Genomic DNA, 26,065 nt, shown 5'->3' with positions numbered 1-26,065 from the left:
TACACAGCAAAAAATTAAAACATTTTTTAATAACACACTGGTCATACACACAAATGAGCCCCGAATGAAAGGCTCGTTTCACTACACAGTCAAAATATGCGAGGCCAGACAACTAAACACACAATGCCCACAAGATCTCTGGGAATCTCGTCATGAAAAAAAAAAGTCCTTGATCTTCAGCCCATGTTTTTTCTGTTGCCACTTCCTCTTCGGTTTTCTGCAAAAGATTGCAAACAGCAGTTGGAAGGCATTATATTTATTGTCTTTTACCCACACAGATAGTTGAGCCTCGTTATAACAAAGTTGCATCTGGCACGAAAACACCTTTGTATTTGTTATAATCACACAGACTGGTATGGGCGAAAAAGATGATCATGTCTCTGCAAATAAAATGCCAGCGTCATGTCTCCGATAAGCTAGCAAACGATCTCTTGCAACTTAAAATCCCACCTTGATTTACCCCCTAGCCTCTTGCAGCAAAAATGTCTGCCTTTTGCCTTTATCACAGGTTTTTAACATTCCTTGCCTCCAGAGAACATGTTCATCAAACCAGCCCACGGCATTGCCAGAAACAGCCACATCAACGTGGTCTACCCACTACGGGCTCGTACCACAATCATCATCATCATCAGCCTATATTTTATGTCCACTGCAGGACGAAGGCCTCTCCCTGCGATCTCCAATTACCCCTGTCTTGCGCTAGCGTATTCCAACTTGCGCCTGCAAATTTCCTAACTTCGTCAGCCCATCTGGTTTTCTGCCGTCCTCGACTGCGCTTCCCTTCTCTTGGTATCCATTCTGTAACCCTAATGGTCCACCGGTTATCCATCCTATGCATTACATGGCCTGCCCAGCTCCATTTCTTGCGCTTAATGTCAACTAGAATATCGGCTATCCCTGTTTGTTCTCTGATCCACACCGCTCTCTTCCTGTCTCTTAACGTTAGTCCTAAGATTTTTCGTTCCATCGCTCTTTGTGCAGGTCCTTAACTTGTTCTCGAGCTTCTTTGTTAACCTCCAAGTTTCTGCCCCATATGTTAGCACCGGTAGAATGCAATGATTGTACACTTTTCTTTTCAGCGACAGTGGTAAGCTCCCAGTCAGGATTTGGCAATGCCTGCCGTATGCACTCCAACCCAATTTTATTCTTCTGTAAATTTCTTTCTCGTGATCAGGGTCCCTGTGAGTAATTGACCTAGATAAACGTACTCCTTTACAGACTCTAGAGGCTGATCTGGCGATCCTGAATTCTTGTTCCCTTGCCAGGCTATTGAACATTATCTTTGTCTTCTGCATATTCATCTTCAACCCAATTCTTACACTTTCTCGATTTAGGTCCTCAATCATTTGCTGTAATTTGTCTCCATTGTTGCTGAATAGGACAATGTCATCTGCAAACCGAAGGTTGCTGAGATATTCACCGTTGATCCTCACTCCTAAGCCTTCCCAGTCTAAGAGCTTGAATACTTCTTCTAAGCATGCAGTGAATAATAGCATTGGAGAAATTGTGTCTCCTTGCCTGACCCCTTTCTTGATAGGTAACTTTCTACTTTTCTTGTGGAGAATCAAGGTAGCTGTGGAATCCTCATGAGGGAGGTAGTGGCCGAATACTGCAACACAACATACCAGTGTTTCTTTTCTGCATACTGCACAAGACTGGGATGCTCCTCCCACTTCCACTGCCCCTAACCACAACTGACCTTGCTTCCTTCGAATCTCTTCTTGCCAAATGACAACAATGAACCATAATTAGCCATCTACAATGCCCACCTCTCAGTGCAATGTCTCGCTATGTGGCCTTTGAGGCCATAATTAATAAATTAATTTTGATGGCCAGACAGCATATTAGTGCCAGTATGCAGCACAGAAACAATGCTAAATCACATAGTGCAGTAAAACCTCGCAATGACAAAGCCACAAGACGTTGCAACCTGCATTGCTGTTGCCGTATACCTCTCAGGTTAGCGACTATTCCGCAAACTTCTCATCGTTCGTGGATACAACGGAACTTTCTATAATCTGTTTACTTTGGTACATGTACATTTGGTACATTTTTCATGCTTGTTGGCAACGGTACAAAGGTTAGAGAGATTTTTCTCACTGTTTGCATCCGCAACCAAGAAGTACACTCAACATCCGATTTTTCGTACTTCCTAGGGGCCTTGTATGTGCTTACCAAGCATACTCTTGATATGCTTCACCGCGTAACAATGCTCTGTGGTGGGAAAGCTAACTAGCAGGAACCGGAATTACGCAACGCTTGACGCTGGCCGTGCTTTCCGCATTTCAAAGCCATCGGCGAGGATAACAAAGGTGGAGTCGGTGTCATTGCTGACAGCAGCAAACTCAATGAAAAACATGGTACCGAACAGCAGGAAACTTGGCAGTGAACATCGAAACAGCTAAGCCTAGCGATAATGGCAGTGTTATTAGAGCGCAGCTCTTAGGAGCTGGTTCCTGCGGCTAGCGTCGGCGGCGCAATCGAGAGAACGAGCAGAGCGAAAGATGAAAACATACACAAATCGTAGCGGAGCCATGAGGCAGAAAGCGGAGGAGAGTATGGCAAAAGCATGTAGAAGAAAAACATAGTGCGGATACAATGGCTGTGAGATAGTGCCAAAGTAGTGCATGTTGTCTGGTAGATTTGTCGACGGCGGCTGCTGCGAATCACGCCCACGCGTCACCCACGAGCTGGCTCTCGCCACCTCGATTAGCACTCCATTTGCAACGTGCTGAACGAGACAGATTGTTCGCAGCCAGCCAATATATCGCAAAATGAAAACACGTATATACAGCTGCCCTCAAATTTCGCATTAGGGAGTATCGTAATCGTCGGAAAACTTTTTTTTTTCAGTTTCAGTACCAAAAACAGCTATTTTTGAAAGATTTTCATGATTCTCCCACTCGCATTTGAAACTTCAAATATCCCACGGAGGCTCTTCTACATCTACATTAGCTTAGACTAGGCTTTTTAGGTGGTCTAAAATTTCATTGTAGTTGGTCTTTAAGTCTCATATGTTTAAGTCACAAATTACAACACATTCATTACGTGAAAGGCGTCGAAGTTCTGAACCTATTTTGTACCAAATGAGAGGAGTGCAATGTTGGTGCGACCAGCGGCCACAATGCATCACTTCGCTCACAACCAAAATGTAGTACGCCAGATTTTGGAAGCAGAAAAATTAACAAATAATATATAATTTGACATTAACTTGTGTCTACAAGTTGTAATTGTAATATATGAAGTAGCTTATTCTTTAGAAAGTGCTCGGAGTAACTGCACTGCGAAGTGTGTCACGTGACGCTTCCATGGCCACACTACTTATGTAGCTTCCGCTGTGTTGCCCACTATGCACAAAACGGAGCTACAATAAAGTGCAGCCGCTTAGAGCTCACCGTCTTTCCAGTCGTCCATGGCCCGCTTGTACTCGAGGGCCCCCCGGTCGTCGGCATCTGTGAGCTGCTCCTTCTGGGCTTCTTCCTCCTCCAGTTCCCGCGACGCTTTCTCGGGGTCCGCCGCCCAGTCTTGCAGGCTCCAGCTGCACGAGAGCGTGCGTGTGCATGCAACGACAGTGCAAAATGGTCTGTGCGTAAAGCATGAATCGTTTGTAACAGAGAGGAGTGCTGCCAACTCTAGGGAAATTTTCCTTGATCTAGGGATTTTAGGGGAAACTTGTTCAAATCTAAGGAAACTTTGCACCAGGGCCTTGAAACGATGAAACTGCTGACAGGATGATGTCTTTTCATTTCAGTCACTTGCAAATTACCTTCACGTGGGCATGCGAACTATGACTTTCAATTGTGTAGCAGCACAACGAATGCATCTTGCCCCATAAACGGCAGTGTTTGAATGCCCTCCTAGTACTGCTACTGCGATTTTTTCTTTTGTACCTTCAACTGGGCTGTCAGCATGCGGACACTCTCAATGAAATATGTACCTGTAACTGGCAAAACAAATGTATGCTGGAAAAGCAAACAAAGCAGCATGGGCAAATCTTGGCGTATGCGGACACACATACCTAGTGCCAAGCATAAGAATGCAGCCATGGCACTAAACAGCCAACTGCACGTGCATACTAAAATTTACCATAAACTGCCCATAGGCAGAGCAACCATATTCAGAGTTCCAATGATCATGTGATTGGTCGAGTTTTCCTTTTAAAAATTAACAATGTATCTTCGTGCTTCGCTGCAAATGATGCCTAAGTGTGTAAATGTGGTGGTGCTACACAAGTACATGGAATGTCAAAAAAATATTCACATGTTTTACATTGGTGTCTCAAGTGGCACACTATTTTGACACAGTTAAATTCTGCAAGGGATACCCAGCACCCACTGTCTTTACAATTCTAATAATGTTACAAGTAATCTTGGCACCTTGGTTTAGGTGCAAAACAACTTTGGCCAACAACAAAGTATGCACATACTGACGTCTTCTGCGAATATGACTTCAAGCAGGAGGCTGTGTTGTTACCATAACAATTTGCACAGCGACATCCTTTTTCAACTTGAGTCCTGTGCCTTCATTATTTGAATATTTTAAAACAATCTTAGAAATAAACTTAAACTATAAAATTTGCAAGTTACTGATGCTGCATAATGGTCTTCGATATAATGATCGCAACGCTAACCCTAAAAGCCCGCGTTGCCTGTGCGCGGGCCTGCGGTGTGCCTCGCAAACGTCGATGTGCTTGTTTTTATTAAATATAAGGCAGATATGAATGCACTGCCGAAAATTTCACCATTAGATTAGTACAAACAACCCCATTTTGCAGAAATCTCAGGAAATCTAGAGAATTTTTTATGTGAGTTAGGGGAAAACTGACTTCCAAGGCTGGAAGCACTGATGGAGAGACAGAAACAAGAGGACATGAGAACGAGCGCCAATTTTCAGCTACTGTGGTTTATGCTCAAGTAACATTGACATGGGTTAAAATTTTTTAATTAAAAACATTCAGATCCAATGCACATGTTGCAATCTATGTTTAATAAAGCAGTTGATTAAACACTTTACAGCTAACGGTGATAGGAACAATTTTGTTTATTTTCATCCTATCCAACGAGTAATCTCATGGAATGTTTGTTTATGCAACACAAAATTTACCACATTACTCTCATGCAATTCTTATGTTTATGCATTGCAGCATTCACAAGCTATGCCGAAATAAGGGTTCAAGCGGATGCACAGTGTGACACGTTTATGCAGTGATGTCACAAGGATGAAGATGATGTACGATGCTTGATAAGGGAAGACCTGCGACCTGTGTACACACATAGTATGACTCGTATCAAGCAACATTTAGGGATTCTGTACCTTTTGTGTCACTATAAGATGTATCATTCTGGAGGACTGGCCAAGAATGGCCAAATTGTTAAATTATATGATAGAGCAAATAAAAGAATCTGTGAAACATAATTCACCGTTCTATCAACAAATCGGTTTGCTATAGGGATATCTGAGCTGACATTAAATGTTCAGGTCTAATGTAGGAATCGTAGTGAGACATGCCCATTCTGGCGGATTGGCCAAGAACAGGCATACAACCAGTGGCACAAACCAAGTGGCGAAATCAAAGAAAATAAAGTAAATCAAGGAATTCGTTAAACATAATTCACCATTTCACTATAACAGATAGGTGTGCCTTAGAGATGCCTGTGAACTGACCTTATAGGTTCAGGCTTTATGTAGGTCGTAATATTTTTATTTTGTTACGCGGAACAGAGCTGCGCATACATCGTCAGCTTAGAAGGGCTGTATAAGCCACTTCGCTGGTAGTTTCACATAACCTTCGTATATACAGTAAAGCCCAGAAATATTGAACTTGAAGGTGATCGCGAAATAGTTCGATAGATAAATAATTATAAATATAGAATATGCCTATCTGAAGGTTATACAAGACCTCAGGTGTCACAGTTTCCAGGGATCGTAAAAAGTGGGAACTTATCATTGTTCCTCCAGGGCCCTGTAGAATGCACGAAGGTTGAATTGATTTTCTGCTCACGAATGTTTAAAGTGATTCATGCTGCAGAATGGTCTTCGATATACTGATCGCAACGCTAACCTTAAAAGCCCGCCTCACCAGTGCACGGGCCTGCGGTGTGCCTCACGCACAGCGATGTGCTTGTTGCTCTTTTTTATTCAACATAAGGCAGATATGAATGCACTGCGGAAGTAAACTATCCTGTATAGATATGCATTGCGCCGGCATCAGCGCACTTGTACTGCGAATCGTGTGAACGTGTTCGGCTGCATGTCCGTTACAATGCCAACAATATGTCGTTTAAACACCCGATTGTCATACGCAGGCAACGAGTCAGGAGGACTGTTGCATCAGGTTTTCAAACAGACTTCCTGTTGTAACCAGTCATCCCCGCTTCTAAATTGCCCAAAATAGTCTGTGAATCTCTTCTTGCATGCCACTCAGCACTCCCACACCTCATGACCGGTACGTTCCTTCGTTCTGGGCCCTTCCCCTCTGGCCCCTGCGTCGGTGACTGCCGAAACACACACACTGTTAGTTTCGAAAGTGGCTTTCAGCTTGCAGAATATCCGAGTCTATTCCCACTCATGTGTAACCGTGCGAGCACGAATGAAACGCATTCAACATGAACCTGCGACTCGAACAGCGATGACTCTTGTGCGCCGTTGTCATGATGGGGAAGGGAGTATCTTTCCGCAATGTGCGGATGTGGTGTGCCGTGGTTTTGCTTAATTCAAGCTGTAATGTAAAGATCTTTACAATTGGCAATTCAGATCGGGTTCGTCTCGGCCGCTGGCGGAATGCTAAAATGCCGTTCACGGTAACGAAAGGCCACAGTTAGCACAAGCCTTCCATATGTGCTGCGAGCAAAACTGTAAGCACCCTGCTCATTTTTCCTTTATGGTATGTACTGCCCTTCAGATTCAATCTCGTTTGACAGCATCTGCCAAAACATTGCCGCTTCAAATTTGTCGGCATTAAATAGACGTGAGAATCGATCATGTTTCCGAGAAGCACACTTAGAAGCCTACTTTGAGGGGTTCGGTGCCGAGATGAGCCGAGTCTCACAAAAGCGAAACTATCTCCGAAAGTGATTGCTCGAGAAACAAGTCATCTTCTGTGCCGTTGAGCTCGTTTGAGGAATTCTTAAAAGACCGCACAATCATTTCATTTGGGTGCAGTACCAGGCCACTACCAGGTCCACATAGCCCTTTCTACCAGCCTTGCATTTAAAGAGGGCCTCCCACTGGTCCCGCCATCCGCGAATTGTCGAATTGTTGACATCGAATCGCCGAGCCATGGCAGAGTTTCCCATTTCCTCAGCCATTAAAATTACTCATCTCTCGAATTGGACGTCATACCAAACACGCTGCATTGCAAACCATCGTGAAAGAACGGAGTTGAAGCGGGAAAGGTCGCAAGGTACTGCAGCAGCGTAACCGAAACATGTCACAAGAACAGCGAAAATGGTGTCAATTCGAACAAAAAGCAAGTTTTTACCTTGGTCAGCTTGTCTATGGATTTGATCGAGACAAAGGTAAAGTTTGCCAATGTAATGCTGAAAACCATGGTATTTAGAATATGCTTTCAAATGTTTAATTTTTCCATTACTCGAATGTAAAGCAAGGGTCGAGTTCACGCAACAAAAATAATGAAAAACATTTCCATTATAAACATGTAAACACGGTACTTCCGTGTTCTTTCGGGTCTAGGTGTTGTTATTTTTTCTGGGGGGGGGGATTCTGTACCCATGTAAATGCTAGTTCAGAGTAAACTACAGCAGGTGCAAGTTAGTGCTCGTCCTCGTGTCTTCATGTTCCCGTCTTTCTGTTAAGCTTCGCGCATTACATACAAACATACAAAATAATTAAATGCCAACTGGCCCAATCAGTCATGCTTAATTTAAGTTGGTACAAAACAAGGCAAGAACATGTAAAAAAGAAAAACTGTCTAGCATGCTCGCTCATACACTGAATTCACTGCATGCATTACAATTAGAGTTGTTCGAATGGTGAAATTTCCTGCTCGAATCACAAGAGGAAAATGACCTCTGAATATCATATGGAATATTTTAATCCTAGATGAAGTTAAATATAGAGTTTGCATATATAGAGTTTCTTGGCCAAGTTTCTTGATGAAGAAAGGAGGCTTATGGACATTTTTTACATGGCCTATTTATGGCACATTTAAATGCATCTCGTGGTTTTCCAAATAGATGTCCTGTCAACTAAGACGCTTGAAACTCGGAAGGAACTTCATTCAGATGTCTGGTGCACAATGACAGTTACGTGAAAAAGAGAACTGCACATCCCCAGATGCAAGTAGAGTGTCGAGTTCATTCCAGCAGTGAAGTGTGGCAATCTGGTGCACAATGACAGTAATGGGAAAAAGAGAACAGCACATCCCCAGATGCACATAGAGTGTCGAGCTCATTCCAGCAGTCAAGTGTGGCAATCTGGTGCACAATGACAGTAATAGAAAAAAAGAGAACAGCACATCACCAGATGCACATAGAGTGTCGAGTTCATTCCAGCAGTGAAGTGTGGCAATCTGGTGCACAATGACAGTAATGGGAAAAAGAGAACAGCACATCCCCAGATGCACGTCGAGTGTCGAGTTCATTCCGGCAGTGAAGTGTGGCAATCTGGTGCACAATGACAGTAATGGGAAAAAGAGAACAGTACATCCCCAGATGCACACAGTGTCGAGTTCATTCTGGCAGTGATGTGTGGCAATCTGGTGCACAATGACAGTAATGGGAAAAAGAGAACAGCACATCACCAGATGCACGCAGAGTGTCGAGTTCATTCCAGCAGCAGTGAAGTGTGGTAATCTGGTGCACCATGACAGTAATGGGAAAAAGAGAACAGCACATCACCAGATGCATGTAGAGTGTCAAGTTCATTCCAGCAGTGAAGTGTGGTACTACAGTACCTTACACTGTTTCAAATGGATGGAAACACTGTGCACAAATGGTTAAATAATAAACTGCTTTGCCTAAATCGAGACAACACAGTCGCATATAAGCTGCATAAAAGTGATGCATTCATATTGAATGAAGGAAAATTATTCAGCAGGAGTTATCTATTCCATGCGGTTGCTGAGGAACTGGTGCCCCTACACAGCAACTGCGGATTCTCTTCAGCAGTCATTCAGTACAATCCCCGCTTCTACCGTTCTCTCTCTTTTCAGATTCCAATGAGCGCTGTTTTCTGTATACAGTCAAACCTCGTTAATACGTACCCGCTTAATGTGTAAGTCCGGTTTAAACGTAGTCGCGAAGATTCCCCCACCCGGTCCCCATTGAACCCCATGTATTGGCTGACCTGCTTAAGCCGTAGTCGCTTGTTGCATTACATACGGTTAGTACGTACCATTTTCTTTGTTTTTATATGTTCACGGGCAGAAAATCGCCAAAATTTCAGTGGCGACGACAGGAGTTGCCGATCGAAGCGCGCAAAAGCATGGCCTTCGAGATTGGTAAACTACAATTGTCAGCAGTAGTGACGTCACAACATGGCCACGTCGACGTATTTTTTGTTCGTACGGTTGTTGCCGATCAAAGGGCGCAAAAGCGTGGCCTTCGAGATTAGCTTCTGGTAGCCCGCAGGAGCTGAGGGTAGGGGAATTCGCTGTCACTTTGGAATCCAATCCAAGCATCGTAACGGCTCAAACGCCACGTTTCTTTATTCTTTTCTTTCATTCTCCCGTGTCCACCAGTGCTAACGGCAGTGGTGGTGTGCTTTTGCGTAGTGTTGTGTGCTTTTACAACGTTCTTTTGCGCGGCGTGTCCTTTTTTTTTGCATTGTTTGGTGCGCGTATTGTGCGATTTAATTTGCACGTGAAGACTGTTATGCCGTATCACGTTTTGAGTGTAAAGGAAAAACTGGAAATCATTCGCACCATTGAAAATGGAGCGAAGAAATCTGCGGTAGCCCGTGAGAAGAACTTGCCTCTGACGACTGTGTGCGGAATATGGAACGCTCGCGAAAAGTTGCGGGGCAGCTCAGGCAGCAATCTGAAGAGGTGCCGCATCAGAGACTCTGCTTTTCCCGAAGTAGAAAAGGCCCTGCTGCTTTGGTTGAAGAAGGCGCGTAGCATGAACCTGCCAGTCAGTGGACCCCTTCTGGCTGAGAAAGCGCTAACTTTCGCAGCTCAGCTGAATTGCACCGGTTTTGCCTGCAGCAACGGCTGGTTGTCGAGATTTAAAGCTCGCTACAGCATAGTGGGGAAAGCTGTTTGCGGTGAGGCTGCTGCAGCGGACAAAGAAGGCGCTGATGAGTGGCAGCACAACGAATTGCAGGAAGCCTTGGCAGCCTACGATGCCGCCGACATTTTCAATTTTGATGAGTCGGCACTTTTCTACTGCCTGCTTCCGGACAGGACATTGGCATTTAAGAATGAAAAGTGCACCGGCGGGAAACATGCCAAAAATCGGGTATCGGTCGCTTTCGGCGTCAACATGACCGGTAGTGAGAAGCTGCCACTGATGGTGATCGGCAGGTACGGAAAACCGCGTTGCTTCAAAGGCGCCCGTTTGCCATCCGATGTCATTTACAAGCACAACAAAAAGGCGTGGATGACTGCTCAGCTGTTCGAGGAGTATGTGCGCCAGCTGGACCGCCGTTTTGCTGCCAAGAAAAGGAATGTCCTGATCGTTCTCGACAATGCGTCGGCGCATGTCGATTTGGACAACCTGACGGCAATTAAGCTGCTCTTTTTGCCCCCGAACACGACAGCGCTCGCCCAGCCCCTCGATCAGGGCATCATCCGCTCAGTGAAGCAGACGTACCGCAAAAATCTGCTACGGAGGATGTTGCTCGTTATGGATAGCGGCAAAACGTACACCATAGACCTACTGGGCGCTGTACACCTACTCGCGCACTCATGGAGGGAGGTCCAGCCGGCAACAATACAGAATTGTTTCGCGCGAGCGCAATTTAAAATACTTGAAGGCGACGACGATGCGGACGGTGAAGACGCCGAGGACTGCGAGAACCTTTTGGTTGAAGTGCTCGAGCGGCAAGGTGCAGCAGATGAGGAGGTGAACTTCGGCACCTTCCGAGATGTCGACGGCGACGTGACCACCTCCCCGGACTTTTCAGACAGCGACATTGTTGCTGCCGTCGCACCTCGTCCAGCTTCAAGCGAAAGTGAGAAGGACAGCGATGTCGAAGTGGACGACGGCCCTTCACTATCCGACGCGGCGCGTGCTGTGGCAGTGATGCGAGCGTTCGCAGAGAAGCGAGGCCTAATGGACAAACTGGCTGCTGGACTTGCTGACTTCGAAGATGCCGTCGTCGCGGCAAGGCCACCACGGCAGCAAGTGAAAATAACTGACTTTTTGCTGCCTGCCAGTGAATAAAGCTAGCGTGCCTGTGTGTGCGTGAGAGTGTGTTTGTGGGGATCGTGGCATTCTTTTCTGGCTGGTAAGTAGCCGCTAAACCGGCACTGACGGTTAATTCGTACATCGCTTAGTGCGTACCCAAATGTCATTCCCGGCCAACTACGTATTAACGAGGTTTGACGTATATATTAAAAAATATGAATATTCAACAATTTCAAATAGTGAATTGTCGATTCAAAAACATACTATTTTATTCGAAATTTTGAACAGTCACACACACCTAACTAGAACGAATTGAATTTCAATGCCTTTTATTGACAAAAATAGAAGAAAAAAGAATGAACCATGCACATTTCACAAACTGTGCGAATAGGTGCAAGTAAAGCTTTGATGAGGCAGCAAAATAAAATGGCACATAATGATGAGCAATGCGCAGAGAATTTTGGTCACAAACCACGTGCCGTAATGGTCATCAACAAGTGACGGCTATCAACTACGGTGGTGTACCTTGCAGAGCAAGGATAAGTTTTATTCAGGGGCAAATTCTCCAGCGACCACTTTCGGTGATACTGTCACCTTCGCGGCATTTCGCATGGTTCGGCACCAATGCATCGAACTGGATGGATGAAGGCACTCCTGGCACTGTGCAAAGATGGCAAGTTTGGCACAGCGCCAGAAGCACTGTAAGCCGTATACGTCCACGCAGCCAGTGCAAAGTCATGTAAAAAGTGGTCGAAATCCAGATAGCGGTACTCTACTCGGCAAGACAGCCGGTGACCACCGCCACCATGACACGGCAAATTATAGAGAGGTACGCAAGGAAAGCCTTTGCTTTGAAAAGGAGCGACCCGGCTAAAATGCCATAAATTCCAGATCACACTGATGCAGTCTAAATTATCGACCGTCTGGAACAATCGTCGAGGTGGAAAATTCTAAAATGCAAGTCTGGCCTTCATCTCCTATGCCAATCGTATCTACATGGGACTCGTATTCTCATCTGATCGCTTCCAGGCACACACTCTTCACGTGACATGATGCCCTGCGCAACGCCCAATTGGAGCAATAGGAATTGTGTCTCTACTGGCTCATTCCCTGAGTGCTCACTCAAAAATGATGTCTCCGAAAATGATCTGACTGAGAATACATCTCCTACTTCGAAATAACAATAATGTTCAGATTGAATAAACTAACAGCATATAGTCGCTTAATGAACACACTTGCATATAAACGCACCCCCAACTTTGCTCTTGAAAATTTTGATTTATGTCTTCCCCCCCGCCCCCTATTAAGCACCCCCAACTTTGCTACTGTACACCGCAACGATTGAATGGCCGTGCTGTAGTTTTTCAGAGACTAGAATCGTTTACTCTTGCACACGTGTTTAAAGCAAGCTACTGAATAATGATACCACGTAAACGTAAACAAAATTCTACAGCTAACTCATGCAGGCGGCAATCCACGCTAGCGACAAACATGCTTTAGCAGCACACAGGCAGGGGCAGTGGGTTTGACGACTGATAATCTGATGGCAAAGCCATGACGAGAGAAAACTAGCCGTAAGCTTGCAGTAAGAACGGGCTGCGTGTTATCGCGGCCATTTGAGACCTGATGGAAAGAGCTACTGCAATAACGCACAGCCTGTTCTTACTGCTTGCTTGCCACCACTGCTGGTGCAAAGGTGAAAAAAAAAAAAACTTGGAGTAGGCTCACTTAAGAGTGGATCATGATAGCGTTATTGGACGCCGCTGACGCCGACACCGTATTTCCTGCAACATGGGGCCCAATCAAAATGTAGAAAGGCTTGGTTTTCAACACTCCCGTCAATGTTGCCTAGAACCAAAGTACTGCAAAACACCATCAGAATTGGAGGATGCTTAAGCATCGCCTTTAAGAGTGGAATGCGATAGCATCCAAAGATCCCTGGCTGCTTATCAGGCTTTTTCTCGTATATTCAAATTACAATCCAACACTACCAAGTCTGTAGGTTGTGGTTAAGTTGTACTTTACGATTTTTCTGGCGGATTTTCCTTTGAGAAATTAAATTTTCGTTCACTAACGCCTTGCGCCACCCGAAGGGCCCGCCCGGTCGGTGTGGTTCGGGATGATGTGGATCGGCATGGTTATTTCCGCCAGACGCCAACACCGACGACGAAGCCGGATTTTCTGCGACACGGGGCCCTTAACGCTGTCGCGTTAAAACACAACTGGCTCTCTGCTAGAGTAATTGTACGCAGTTTAAGGACTTAACTCTGACTTAATAGGAGTGAGCAGTGCGCATGATGCTGTGGCTGGGTGTGGCACACTGGAGAGTCCAAGTGAAGAAGGGGCAGCTGGCACTTGGTCGACATAGTGGGCATAGTGAGACATGGTGTCGAATTTGCGTGCCTGTTGCTTGTTTTTCTGTGTGTCTTTGGTTTTGCTGTGTGTGATGGGCCCTAAGCCCAGTTATACGCCTGTTGCGGGACAGAGTTTATCTGCTCACAAAATGAAAACTCTGATCAGACAGGGATAAAATTTGACATGCCGAAGAGCAGAACGACGGTTGAGGAAAAGAGATGCACACAGTGTGCTTTTCAATATAACAGGTGCCGAAAAGCAGTACTTCAACGTGATGCTTGCAATAACGGCAGACGGCCGGAAGCGGCTGCGAGGACAAGCTGCTGTGAAACCACGATGTGAATGAAGTGGCTAGCGAATTGGACAGGTCTGGTGGGTCTGATGCAAAGTGAAGTGCAATAAAAACGCTGTTATGGTTTGCAAATGGTATACGTTGTCACTGAGTAAGAGGCATGCGGCCCGAGAGAAGAAAAAGAGAACGATATGAACGAAGCGTTCCGAACGGCACGAGACCTCGAGGCGCGTGACCCGAGGCGTAATCGAGGGCGAAGAGACGCTGAGCGGTGATTATCGACGTGGTTCTGGGCCAGGAAGGTCGCATCGTCAGCTCCCCACTGGCGACGGGAGACTTGGAGGTTCGGTCAAGTCCGTGACGCTGGCTGTTCAGGGTGCGGCCGTCGACCTCGGCGAAGTTCAAGAGAGGCTTCTTGGATTGGCTGTAGCCGCTCACAGCGGGGCCAGGCATTCCAGAAAGGATCCCCCTTCACCGGCAGATCAGCGCGTTCGATAGTCCCAGGGGCGCCACGCCAGCACTCGCAGAAGAAGTTGCGGCGTACCTCGGTGTTAGGCCTAACCAGGTGGGCCTAGATGCCACATCACCGACGGAGTTCGGGACACCGGCATCCGAGTTGAACAAGTTGACGGGCCGACATCAAGGCAGCAACGATTATGCGACAATCCGCAAGAGCAACGACATTAAGAAAGATCCTACAAGTTTCCGGCCGGGAAAATACGCGCAAGGACGAACTCAGTAAGAACGATCCTCACTTGTAGTGTCGCAGCAGTAGACTAAGGTTGCCTGACTTTCGTGGAGAAAACGCCCAGAACTATCGTAGGCGGAATTAAGGGCATGTTTAGTGGTTATTAGATTGCACATTTGTTAGTATTTTTTGGTGTAGTGTATTTTAGCGTGATTGAGTTTTGCTATCGTAGGCGGAATTAAGGGCATGTTTAGTGGTTATTAGATTGCACACTTGTTAGTTATTTTTTGCTGTAGTGTATTTTAGCGTGATTGAGTTTTGCTTTAAGTTCGGGTTTGAGTGCAATTAAAAATTTGTTTGCTGTGTTGCCATGCGTCGCCCAACCTCATCTCTCATAACACCCACACACCCCCGAGATTCGTGACAAAAAACACACAACATACATGTATTTTTACTGCAAAGGTAAGTTATCTAATGCATTTTTCAAATCATTATCGTCTTACCAGTTTTCTCGGTTTCGAAAAAGTTCCCATAAAACTTATCCTGCATAATGAACGCACCCCTCAACTTTGCTTTGGTTTTCTGGGGGGGGAAAATGCGTTCATTACGCAAACATACACGGTACTTCATCAGAATGGGCTTGTCTGCAGTTTCTCGTGGTCGAAACAGGCAAAGCGGGCAATGGTTGTGCTTACGGTTGGACAGCTGCGCTGCTCGAGGACTCCTGTTGGGATTGCTCGGGGTAGCGCTTGGCGTAGAACTCGTCGACTGTCATGATGGGAATGCTTGGGTAACCGACACCGTAGACCTGCTTCTGGAGCTCGTTGCGGGTGATGATGATGGGCCGCAGGGGCTGCAAGCAGAGGTGGCCTCATAATGACTGCAACGTCCATGGGCAGAACTTCATAAAACAATTATGCCGTTAAAGGCATTTACAGCAGAACCTCATTCATACCTGTTGGAAAAAGTCGAGATAAAACGTACTAACCAGGTAAAGCCCCGTACATTCCGAAGTCACTAAAACATTTTGCAGACGCAACTACAGTCAACAACTACGTAAGGCAAAGCGTTAGGTGAAGCGTTGCAGCGCTGACGCACGCCAAGCAGCTTCAGCAAGCTGATGTTAATGAACCTTAAATTCATGCCCACTTAGCAAGAGGCACTGATGCGCGATGACCTGATGGGGCCCAAGCAGCTTGAGGCGCTGCACTTGGTTGTTTTCTATTGCATTGTGTTTTAAGACGGCAACGAGAAATCGGAACCAAATTGACCTAGTCGGCAACAACAGCTGCCGTGGTGGGTGCCCACTGCTCTAGATCGCATGTGCCTCGTGCCTTTTCTTGTTTACGTTTATGACACGAAAACGTATCATACGATCGCAGTTTGGCAATGCACGGAATGTTGGTGCCGAAAGGTTGCGTTTTCAGGAACATAATAACAGGTAAAAAAGAAGCATAACTGTATTGAGTTATTTCTTTTTTTGTGTTCTCCATTAGAAACATTGGCTCCAGGAAGTCGTACCAAATGGGATCGTATCAACGAGGTTCTACCAAATTTCTTGCACTGAAGATACTTATGTATTGTTTGTTGTTTCCTTACGCAATTACGCAGGGAAAAGAGGCTGCCACTGCCACATCTGTAGGAGTAGTACAGACGGGGCTACATATAAGCAGGCTCGTTATACAAGTGCTGTCCAGTGTGTGAGCTATTCGGTGAGACAGCAGACCACACATCGCGTAAAAACGAAACTACCGATTGCTGCAACAGCTGTGGAAGAAACTGCGATTGCTATATGGTCACTATCAACGCGATCAAGGACGGCGACTACAGTGTAGACCACTTATAACATAAGTCCCCGAAGTTGCGAATATCCGCACTATAAGCGGTACCGCACTATAACCAAAGCAACAATTTTCAAGGCCCGCACATATGCAAAACATGTGCACCGAGCCGCCACGCGTATGCGACAGTCGAGGAATGCGGCTAGAACGTTTGCATTCAATTTACAGTCGAATCTCGTTAATTCGAACCAAATCACGTGGCGGCAACTCCGACCGGCATTGCTCCAGCACCGCCATAGAGTAAAAGCTTAGGAGAGACCCCTCAATGTTGCGCGCGAACAAAAAAAAGAAAAAGAAAAAAAAAATGCGGCAGAAATTTCACCCTCTCTCAAATGGCAAGGTCGCCGATTCTGCGTTGCGCTGGAACACAAGTGTATATGCCGACGTCTCAGCCACGCTACCATAGCCACGCGTAGAAAATAGCAGTGAACCCTTCTTTCTCCTTTATGCTTCCTGTACTTTCTAGTCACGTGTTGATCTTGCATGCTGCGGCTACGGCGCAGAAGGAAGCAGCGGCGCTGTCCCAGGCCGGCCAACGAAACTGCCCACGCCGGCAAACGCCCGCTTCCCGATAACGGCAGAAAACGAAAATTCGGGGAGCTGGCGCCGGGCCGGCTGGAGCGGCGGCACATGCACGGCAGCGCACAGTGACAGTCGAATGTGAGGGAGCTACGAGGAAGGGCGAGGGGAGCCATCGAAGCGACGGAGTTGCCGAGGCAAAATCTGCTTTCCTGACGCCCTCCTTCCTCACATTCCACAGTCTCCGTGTGCGCCCTTTGCCGTGCTGTGCCGGTGCCGCCCGCTCCCTCAAGTTTCGTTTACTGCCATTATCGTGAAGCGAGCGTTGGCTGGCGTTGGCAGTTTCGTGGCTCTCGCTCGCTATGCGCGCCATGATATTTCACGACTCGCACTCAAGATTCTGGTTTCAGCCTCACTGGCTGTTCGTTCGCACCACGTGCCCTTCTCCTCCACTTCGTCTGTTTTTTCTTCCTCACCCCTTGAGGCGCCCGTTTGAGGGGAGCGTTCGCCATCTCCGCTGACTTCCGTACTCCCAGGCAGCCGCACTGTAACCGGTATTTTGTTTCCCGCAACTGCACTGTAAGCGATACGTGTATACATGGAGTGCTATGGGAAAATTAACGGGAGTCTGGAAAGACCGCACTATATCCGGTCCTGCACTATAAGCGGTTACGTTATAAGTGGTCTATACTGTACTTTGTTTTGAAGGCACGTGGCCGACACGTGCACCAAGTCACAGCGAAACTACTCTTTGCCACAACCGCTGCTGACAAAACCGCGGTCACTATAGAAATTATCATAGTTGGCGACTATACAGTTATGACGGCAAGTGGACGATGAGGTGTTATGTGCGGCGGTAAATGCAAAAATAAAGGCTTTAAAAGCACAAATAGGCACGAAGTGTTACGGCGTTGTTGTCTTCACATACGATTTCAATGATGACTATGGCAATGCAAACACCGCCGCTTCATTTCGGTTGGACACTAGCGCCGTTCTTGCTCTTCTGCGTCGCTCTACGCTCGCCGGGCTCTTTGAGTTGTTTGAATTAACCAATGTGTGGTAAATAATATGTCTAAATTAAAGTGTTTTTGATTGCATTAAACAATGCATATGCCTGCCAGGACCAGAGGACGAGTCTGAATTATCTGATTTTCCGAATTTACGAGGTGTTATGGTACTGAAGCCTTTGTTTAGTACACACTATGGTGCCCAATGGGCCGCCGACACAGCTTTTGTATGCTGAGCAATATCAGTCAGTTATTAAGAATACCATTTTGTCAATGAAAGTCCAGCACCTAACATACTATCGCCTGTTAAGGAATAAAAAAAATGCAAGAGATCCAACATGCCCTGTTGGAATCTACATTAGAACCTCGTTCATACATTCTTGGAAAAAATGCAAGAAAAGACCAAATGGGAAAACGTACGATCCGAACTAAGAAATTGGACAGACTCAACTGTAGTTGACATCTACATAATGCGAATCATTGCAGTACGAGGCACGAAACGCCAACGCGCTGGTGGGGCTCCAGCAGCACGAGGCGAGTTCTGTTGTTTTCCTATTGCGTAGTGTTTTAAGATGGCGACGGGAAACCAAAACGAAATGGAGCTGGTGGATGACGCCGGATGCTGCAGGAGCGAAACATGACGCTCAAATATAGCGCTGCCAGCAGCAGGGAACGGGGGTGCATTTGGGTTATCACTTATTAAAAATGGGCAATACGCTTCCCACTGCCCTATGCCCCATGCGCTGTGAAATAGATAGGTGAAGATGCTTATCGCAATAGGCTGGCGGCAATAGCTGTCAAAGCGATGTGCAACAACCCGGGAGATTTGCTGGTGCCGAAATAAGAAACTGAGAGCGCGCTAGCGTTTTCACATGAGATGTGATGATGAGATGTCTTTTTACATGAAAAGAAATATTATTCGCAGGACTTGCCCTCACTTATGAGAAATAATCAAAAAAATTCTGGCAAATAATTTCTCCCTATAAGTCTTCTGATCACATTACAATACACGATGCAAAAGAAACTCCGCTTTCTGACGAAGATTCTGCGGTAGCCTTCAATGCATATTTCGCATCTGCTTTCACGCACGAAGACTGTTCCAATGTGCCATTTGTTCCAGATAAACCCTTCCATTTCATGGCTCCAATCAGCTTGAGTGCTGAAGGTATCGCGAACCTCATCACAAATCATAAAGTTTCCGCATCATCTGGCATTGACAACATCAACTCTAAAATAATCAAGAATACTACAGTAGCCGACGGATTTTTCGGACTTCAAAAATTCGGACGTGGTGGATATTCCGGACTTCATAGATGCACCGGCAGGATTCCCATAGAGCTAATGCATTTTCGCGACCGATTTTTCGGACGAATCTAGGTGCCGATGTTCGATTTTCCGGACTAAATCGCTCCCTCCGAGCCACGCTACCTGATCTTGGAGGCCGCCATGTTGTATTTTCCGCTGGCTTGGCCGGGCTTAGCTTCCAGTGCCCCCCTGTATACCCTTCAAGATCAGTACACACACGCTATCCTCTCGTCTCCGAGGCCATGCCCGCTCTTCCTTGGCCGACAAAACGTTCCAAAAAGCGGCACTTGCTTTTTTTTTTTTTCGCCGGTCAGCTCGGCACTATCGTCATATCACTTAAGCGGAATCCGTTTTTGTTTTTTTTAAGTTTCGGTTGCGCCGTACGCCGTGAGCGGGTGAAAGCTTGCGAGGGTCAGCCGGCAACCGCAATTTAATCTCACGCACGCGAGAAAGGAAGGCGGCCGGAGGCGCGCGCGGACTGCCCTTTGTAAAGATTCTTTAACACTGTCTTGGCTTCAGTAACTTCTTGTCTTCACGTCAGCAATTTACAGTGGTCAATAACATTTCGCCTAACCTTTGCGACGTCACGTCCGGTGTCCCCCAAGGTAGTGTGCTAGGTCCATTACTTTTTTTAATATACATCAACGGCTTGCCCGCTAACCTTTCATCCTCCGTTAGGTTGTTCGCTGACGACTGCGTCATCTACCACAATATTAAATGTTTCGACGATCATTCTAAACTGCAAAATGACCTTGACCTAACCAATAGATGGTTCGTAACTTGGCAGATGTCCCTTAACGCCTCAAAATGCAAGTTAATTTCGTTTAGTAGAAAGCGCACTAACTCGGTATTTCACTATTCAATTGATGATACCATAATATCGGCTACCCCATCGTACAAATATCTCGGCGTTCACCTTTCATCGGATTTATCCTGGACAACGCATATAGCAGCTGTCTCATCGAAAGCTTCTCAATCTCTCGGCTATCTGCGCAGAAACTTGCGCAACGCACCTTATGATGTACGTAAATTAGCATACCTTACTTACGTTCGCGCACAATTAGAATACGCTTCATCCACATGGTCACCATATCAAGATTATCTAATCCGTATGTTGGAAGGTGTTCAAAATAGGGCAGCCAGATTCAAATCTGGCAACTATGACTATCATTCAAGTGTTACCCGAATATAGCAAGACCTTGCATTTCAGTCATTGGAAGATCGCCGTGTCCATCGCTCTTTTATGTCTTTTTCACAGGTACATTTATAGTAATAAATTTCACTGTTTGCCACTTCATGCACCTATGCGCACATCTCGACGCATTCACAATGCACTTAGTTTTGCATGCATTCATGGTCTAACGAAGGCATTTAACACATCACCATTACCTCGAGCTAATGCACATTGGAATAGTCTTCCGGATCACATTGCATCCATCTCTAATCGCGAAACATTCCGTGATAACTTGAATTTGTTTCGTGCTAATATTGTATAAAGATGTTGTACTTTGCTTTTTGTAATATTTGTATTGTTGCCTTTTTTTCGTCTGTATCTTTGTTTGTTATTTTTTGACTTGCAATTACTGTTACCCCCCTTACTCAATGCCCTTCAATGGGCCTGTAAGGTATTTTGAATAAATTGAATAAATAAATGGGCGGGTGAGTATTGTGGGGAAGCTGATACAGTCGGTGGCTACTGTTATCGATTACGCGCACCTTGTGCCTTTTCTTGTTTATGTGGGATCTAGCGGCCAGGAAATGTATCATACGATGAAGTCTGTAGCAGGGAACGACGGCGCGTTTGGGCTTTCACCTATTAAAAGCGTGCAGTAGACTTCCAATGGCACCGTGCATTGTGAAACAGATGGGTGAAGCTGCTCATCACAATAGAGTTGCCGCATTAGCTTTGAATGGCGGCATGGTGACGACCCGGGAGATTTGCTGGTACTAGAATGGGAAACTGAGTGCGTGCAGGCGTTTTCACGTGACACGGGCGGGCAAGTATGTACTGCGATGAAGTATGTACTGCAAGTATGTACTGCCGCGGAAAATGTAAACAAGAAACAAAATGTAAACAAAAAAATGTGCCCTGCACATTTTATTGTTTACATGGGATGTAGCGGCCGGAAAATATATTATGCGATCACATTTTGGCGATGTCCTGAACATTGGTGCCGACAGACGGTGTTTTCCGGGAACGTATGAACTGGTAAAATATAAGCATAACTCCATTGGGTCATTTTCTGTGTTCTCGATCGCGTACATTGGTGCCTGGATATCATACATGACTAGGGAGCCTACATGCAACATTATGCAGCTAAATTGGCAGGTTAGTTAGCACCTAGTTTTCTGCCTTCCTCGACTGCGCTTCCCTTCTCTTGGTATCCATTCTGTAGCTCTAATGGTCCATCGGTTATCCATCCCGCGCTTTACATGGCCTGCCCAGCTCCAATTTTTCCGCCTAATGTCAACTAGAATATTGGTTATCGCTGTTTGTTCTCTGATCCACACAGCTCTCTTGACTGTATATCTTATCAAAAAAATTGTAAAACAGATGAAGTTCTCGTTTTTAACAGCGGATCTGTTTCAGCCGGGCGTAATGTGTCTGCTGAATCCAAAAATGTGGGCCGATCCTGGCAGCAGTGCAGTAAGGGTCCAAGCGCAATAGCACATACACCTGTGAAATAACGAAGCAGAGCCTGGATAAGTCGAGCTAAGAATGGTGGGAACTACTTAAACTCAGTCAGCCATCGATAGGCAATTGATATCCAATCAATAGTTAGTTGATAATCGATCAATAATCAATAAATTCCGGAAAAAGCTGAGGATGACTTGGTAGTGCTTAGCCTAGCCCAAATACGTGGCCAATACCTTACAATAGCCAATCAATAGCTAATCAATCAATAGTCAATTAATTCCAGGAAATGCTGGGGATGACTTGGTAGTGCTTAGCCTAGCCCAAACACGTGGCCAATACCTTATGATAGCCAATTGATAGCCGATCAATAGCTAATCAATAATTGATCAATAGTCAATCAATTCCGGCAAATGCTGGGGATGACTTGGTAGTGCTTAGCCTAGCCCAAAAGCCAGGACTAGCTGGGTGCCCATCAGCTCAAACCATTTCCATGTTACCGCTTTTGCGATTGTCGATACCAGTGTCGATACTATTGCATTATTTTAGCGCTAAGGCAAGTTACTTTTGTGCTTCAATGCATAAAACAGCGTTTTCCTCGAAAAGTTCAGTGATACGCCCATGCATTTCGTCGGACACTTTGAAAATTAATATCTCGAAACTGATTCAGTCCCGAGAATTCGTTCCAAGTGGATCCGCCTTGCGAACTCAGTGGCTATAATTTGTAGATTGAAAGATGTACCGTAAAATAATTAATTAAAAAGTTAATTACGGTAATTGTGTTGAATATTCAATTGGGCGTTTTGCCCATCCATTAGGCCATCCATGTCAGAATTAGCTTGGAACTACATAAAACAATTAACCTCCTTAGAGCGTCGTCGCATTAATGCAAACACAAGAAATCCTGAGATATGGTCAATTCCATACTTTACAACACTCTATAAGCATCAGTCGTTAATACATGACCTAGCATTCACTTTGAATAAATACAAAAATGCCGATAATTTCAGTAAGAAAGAACTTAGCTGATACTTTGGTCGCTTGTAATGTATCTGATGTGTTTATTATTCTGCCTTCGTGTATGGTTCTGAGTATATAATGTACATTCGGTTCGTTTTCTTCGCAAATGTTAATCTTGTAAAATTCAGTCTCATGCTATGTTGTATAGCTGGTGTTCCGTTGTTTTGTATAGCTAGTATTGCTATTGTATATTGTATATAGGCTGATGATGATGATGATTGCTATCTGTAGTGTTGTTTAAAACGCATTTTGTTAAAACTTTTTCTAATTCTGTTAACTCGCCGTGACGAAAATATTCTGTCTTTCCGTTCATAGCTATTTCGTCCATGAGGAATTCCAGCGATATATCTGGAAATATATGTGAATTTTTGTACATGTGCGCACACTGTTTGCTGTAGTATTGCCTTGCCTGGTCTTTTGGGTCACGTCAAGCTACATATGTAGCTTTTAGTCCAAAATGACCGTCCAGCATGTAAACTGGAGAATAAATTGATTTGATTGATTTCGTCGGACACTTTAAGAATTATCTCGAAACTGGTTTAGTCCTGAGAATTCGTTCCAAAGGGATACGCCTTGCGAACTCGGCGGCTATAGTTCGTAGATTGAAAGATGTGCCGTAAAATAATTATTTAAAAAGCTAATTAGCATAATTATGTTAATTCTTCAATTAGGCGTTTTGATTTCTCGTGGAAGTAATGGCCGCCTCATCGAGTAGTTTAGATCAAGGATTATAATTATGCTATCTGCCACAGGCAATTTAAAAAATTTTGTTCAGCTAGAATGAACCACCTTTGCATGCTAAATGACATCATATAACCATATCGTACAAATCAAGGTAAGTGCATGCGCACCAGCGGCAAAATAGCAGCACAGGCCATGGGCCGGATTACTGATGTTCCCGTAGGAGAAACAAAGATTTCGACCTTTTAATGCTTTTGTACTGCAGCTGACTAAACCTCGAGATGAGGCTGACAGATACGGTACAATCTGTAAGTAAAAAAAAAAAAGAAATTTTTTCTTACAGGCCGGGCCTGGTCATGCAGACACGGGCCCCAACAAAGCTTAGTAATGAACGCCCGGGCCCAGGCCGGGCCCGGGCTTTGTATTACGGACCCGGGCTGGGCTCGGGCCTTGAAAGTGGGTCCGGGCCAGGCTCGGGCCGAAAAATCAGGCCCGTGCAGTGCTCTACCGGGCACCCCAGAAAGGATCCCTCTTCTGTGATGGACCGGCACATTCAATATTCCTCGGGACGCCATGTCGGCACTCACGAAGAAGTTACAACGCATCCCGAAGCTAGGCCTACCCAGGTGGGCCTAAGCAACGCTGCGCCTCATCACTGACCAAGTACTGACGAACTCATCACTGACGAATGAGGCGACGTGACAACGGCAAGGCGACGACTACACCATCAACAAGAGCACCGACTGCTTGGGAAAAGAGCCGACAAGCCGGAACATACATGCGACGACGAGTGCAGTAAGGCGACTCTTCTTCGTAGCGTCTCAGCGGGGTAGGCCAGGGTTGCCTGACTTTCATAGACTAGACGCCACAGACTAACACAGGCGAAATTAAGAACATGTTTAGTGTATGTTAAGTAGTTTTTAGGTTGTCCAAGTGTTAGTATTTATTCATCATGTTTTAGTGTGATCGAGTTCTGTTTGAAGTTTGGGCTTGCAGTGTAATTAAAAATCTGTTTGCTGTGTCGACATGCGTCTTCCATCTCCCATCTTTTATAACACCCGCACGCCCCCGAGATCGGTGACACGCGACAAAACTACTGTATTTACTTGCATAATGAACGCACTTTTTTTCCCAAAAAATATGCGCAAGGTTAGGGAGTGTGTTCAACATGCAGGGCAAAATTTTGAGCAATTTTCTTTTCCGTAGCCACCACTAAAGAAGTCGCAGCTTTGCCTTGAAGCCGAACCATCGATTGCGATAGCAAATGCATAGACAGCTATACGAAGTGAGGATAGCAGTTTTATCGGCCGTATAAACTTGCGAACAATCGCTAACTATGTAAACTAACAAGCATGGTGTCAGCACGCACAGGCAAACGTGAACACACCACACTTGATGGCCGTGGACACTCGCTGTCAAAACGCTGGAGTGAGGAAGCAATGCAGCGACAGTGAGCGAAGTGACTTTCGTGCCGTGTATTGCTTCAACGCAAACTGAGTGGCGAGAACGGAACATGCACAAAAGTATTAGCTGCCGTCGCACCTAGACTCGGCACCCGACACAGATCGCTTTCAAGGTAGGGGGCGCGCAGCTGCGCAATTCACAGTTGCTGCACCGCCCCCCTCCCTCCCCTCTCTGCGGTGCCATGCGCACAACGAAATATGGCGCATTTCATCCCCGCTTTCCTCCCTTGAACGCGGGAGATTGAGCCGCAATCGTCGGCGCCGACGGCACAAACGTGCCTGTAGTGTCTATACGACTGCTATTGCAATAAAAGTAGGAGACGCATGGTATGATACGGCGTCCGATAAGGCATCCGATACCATTGTACCTGCCGGACGCCATATCGGACGCCGAAATCGTACCCTGTCCCTCCTACTTCACAGGCAGCTAGTTCAGGGCGCGTTCATTATGCAAGGAAAAGAAAAAAACACACTTCTTGATTGGAAAAGTGGGGGGTGCGTTCATTATGCAATACGGTATTGACCCTTTTCGCGAAGCAGTTTGTTCTGGAGAAACGAGATGGTGCTTTCAGTGGCGCGCCACACGTGGCCTCAGCGACAGTGCAAGAATACGAAACCATTACCGCTTCTACCTTGCTTCTGTGCGATCAGCTATCGGAAATGCAACTGAGTTTTCGCTAACACACTGTGCTCCAATCAGGCTGGATTGAATCATGTGGATTGAAGACGTATGCAGTAGCTGGCTACAAGAATAGTGATGGCATATTAAGGAATAGAATGAATCTGTGTGGCCAAGTTCGCGGACCGCTGCTGCAACTGACCGTACGTGTTACCAGAACTTCCGAGATGTACAGCTTTCCTCGAGGATACACAGATTTACTCATCCGCCAGTGTTATAAACCTTCAAAGAAAGGGCCTTCAGCCCCAGAACGTCGGCAAGATTAAAACCC

General features: G+C 45.8%; 1 protein-coding gene across 2 annotated transcripts in view; it reads right to left on the bottom strand.

The window, feature by feature from the left end:
- LOC119455477 (immunoglobulin-binding protein 1b) overlaps positions 1 to 26,065 on the bottom strand; it is a 74,089-nt gene continuing 48,024 nt past the window's right edge. Inside the window, exons 8-10 of one of the 2 annotated variants that reach the window (XM_037716885.2) lie at positions 15,340 to 15,497; positions 3,396 to 3,538; positions 1 to 217 (exon numbers count right to left, since the gene is read on the bottom strand). In XM_037716885.2, coding sequence (XP_037572813.1) covers positions 177 to 217; positions 3,396 to 3,538; positions 15,340 to 15,497 — 342 coding nt within the window. In that variant the 3' untranslated portion in view covers positions 1 to 176. The remainder of the gene's footprint in view (positions 218 to 3,395; positions 3,539 to 15,339; positions 15,498 to 26,065) is intronic. The other variant, XM_049668814.1, reaches the window with a different exon arrangement.

Source organism: Dermacentor silvarum, chromosome 6 (assembly GCF_013339745.2).
Source record: "Dermacentor silvarum isolate Dsil-2018 chromosome 6, BIME_Dsil_1.4, whole genome shotgun sequence".
Lineage (NCBI taxonomy): Eukaryota > Metazoa > Arthropoda > Arachnida > Ixodida > Ixodidae > Dermacentor > Dermacentor silvarum.
This window is presented reverse-complemented; position numbering and strand designations above follow the sequence as displayed.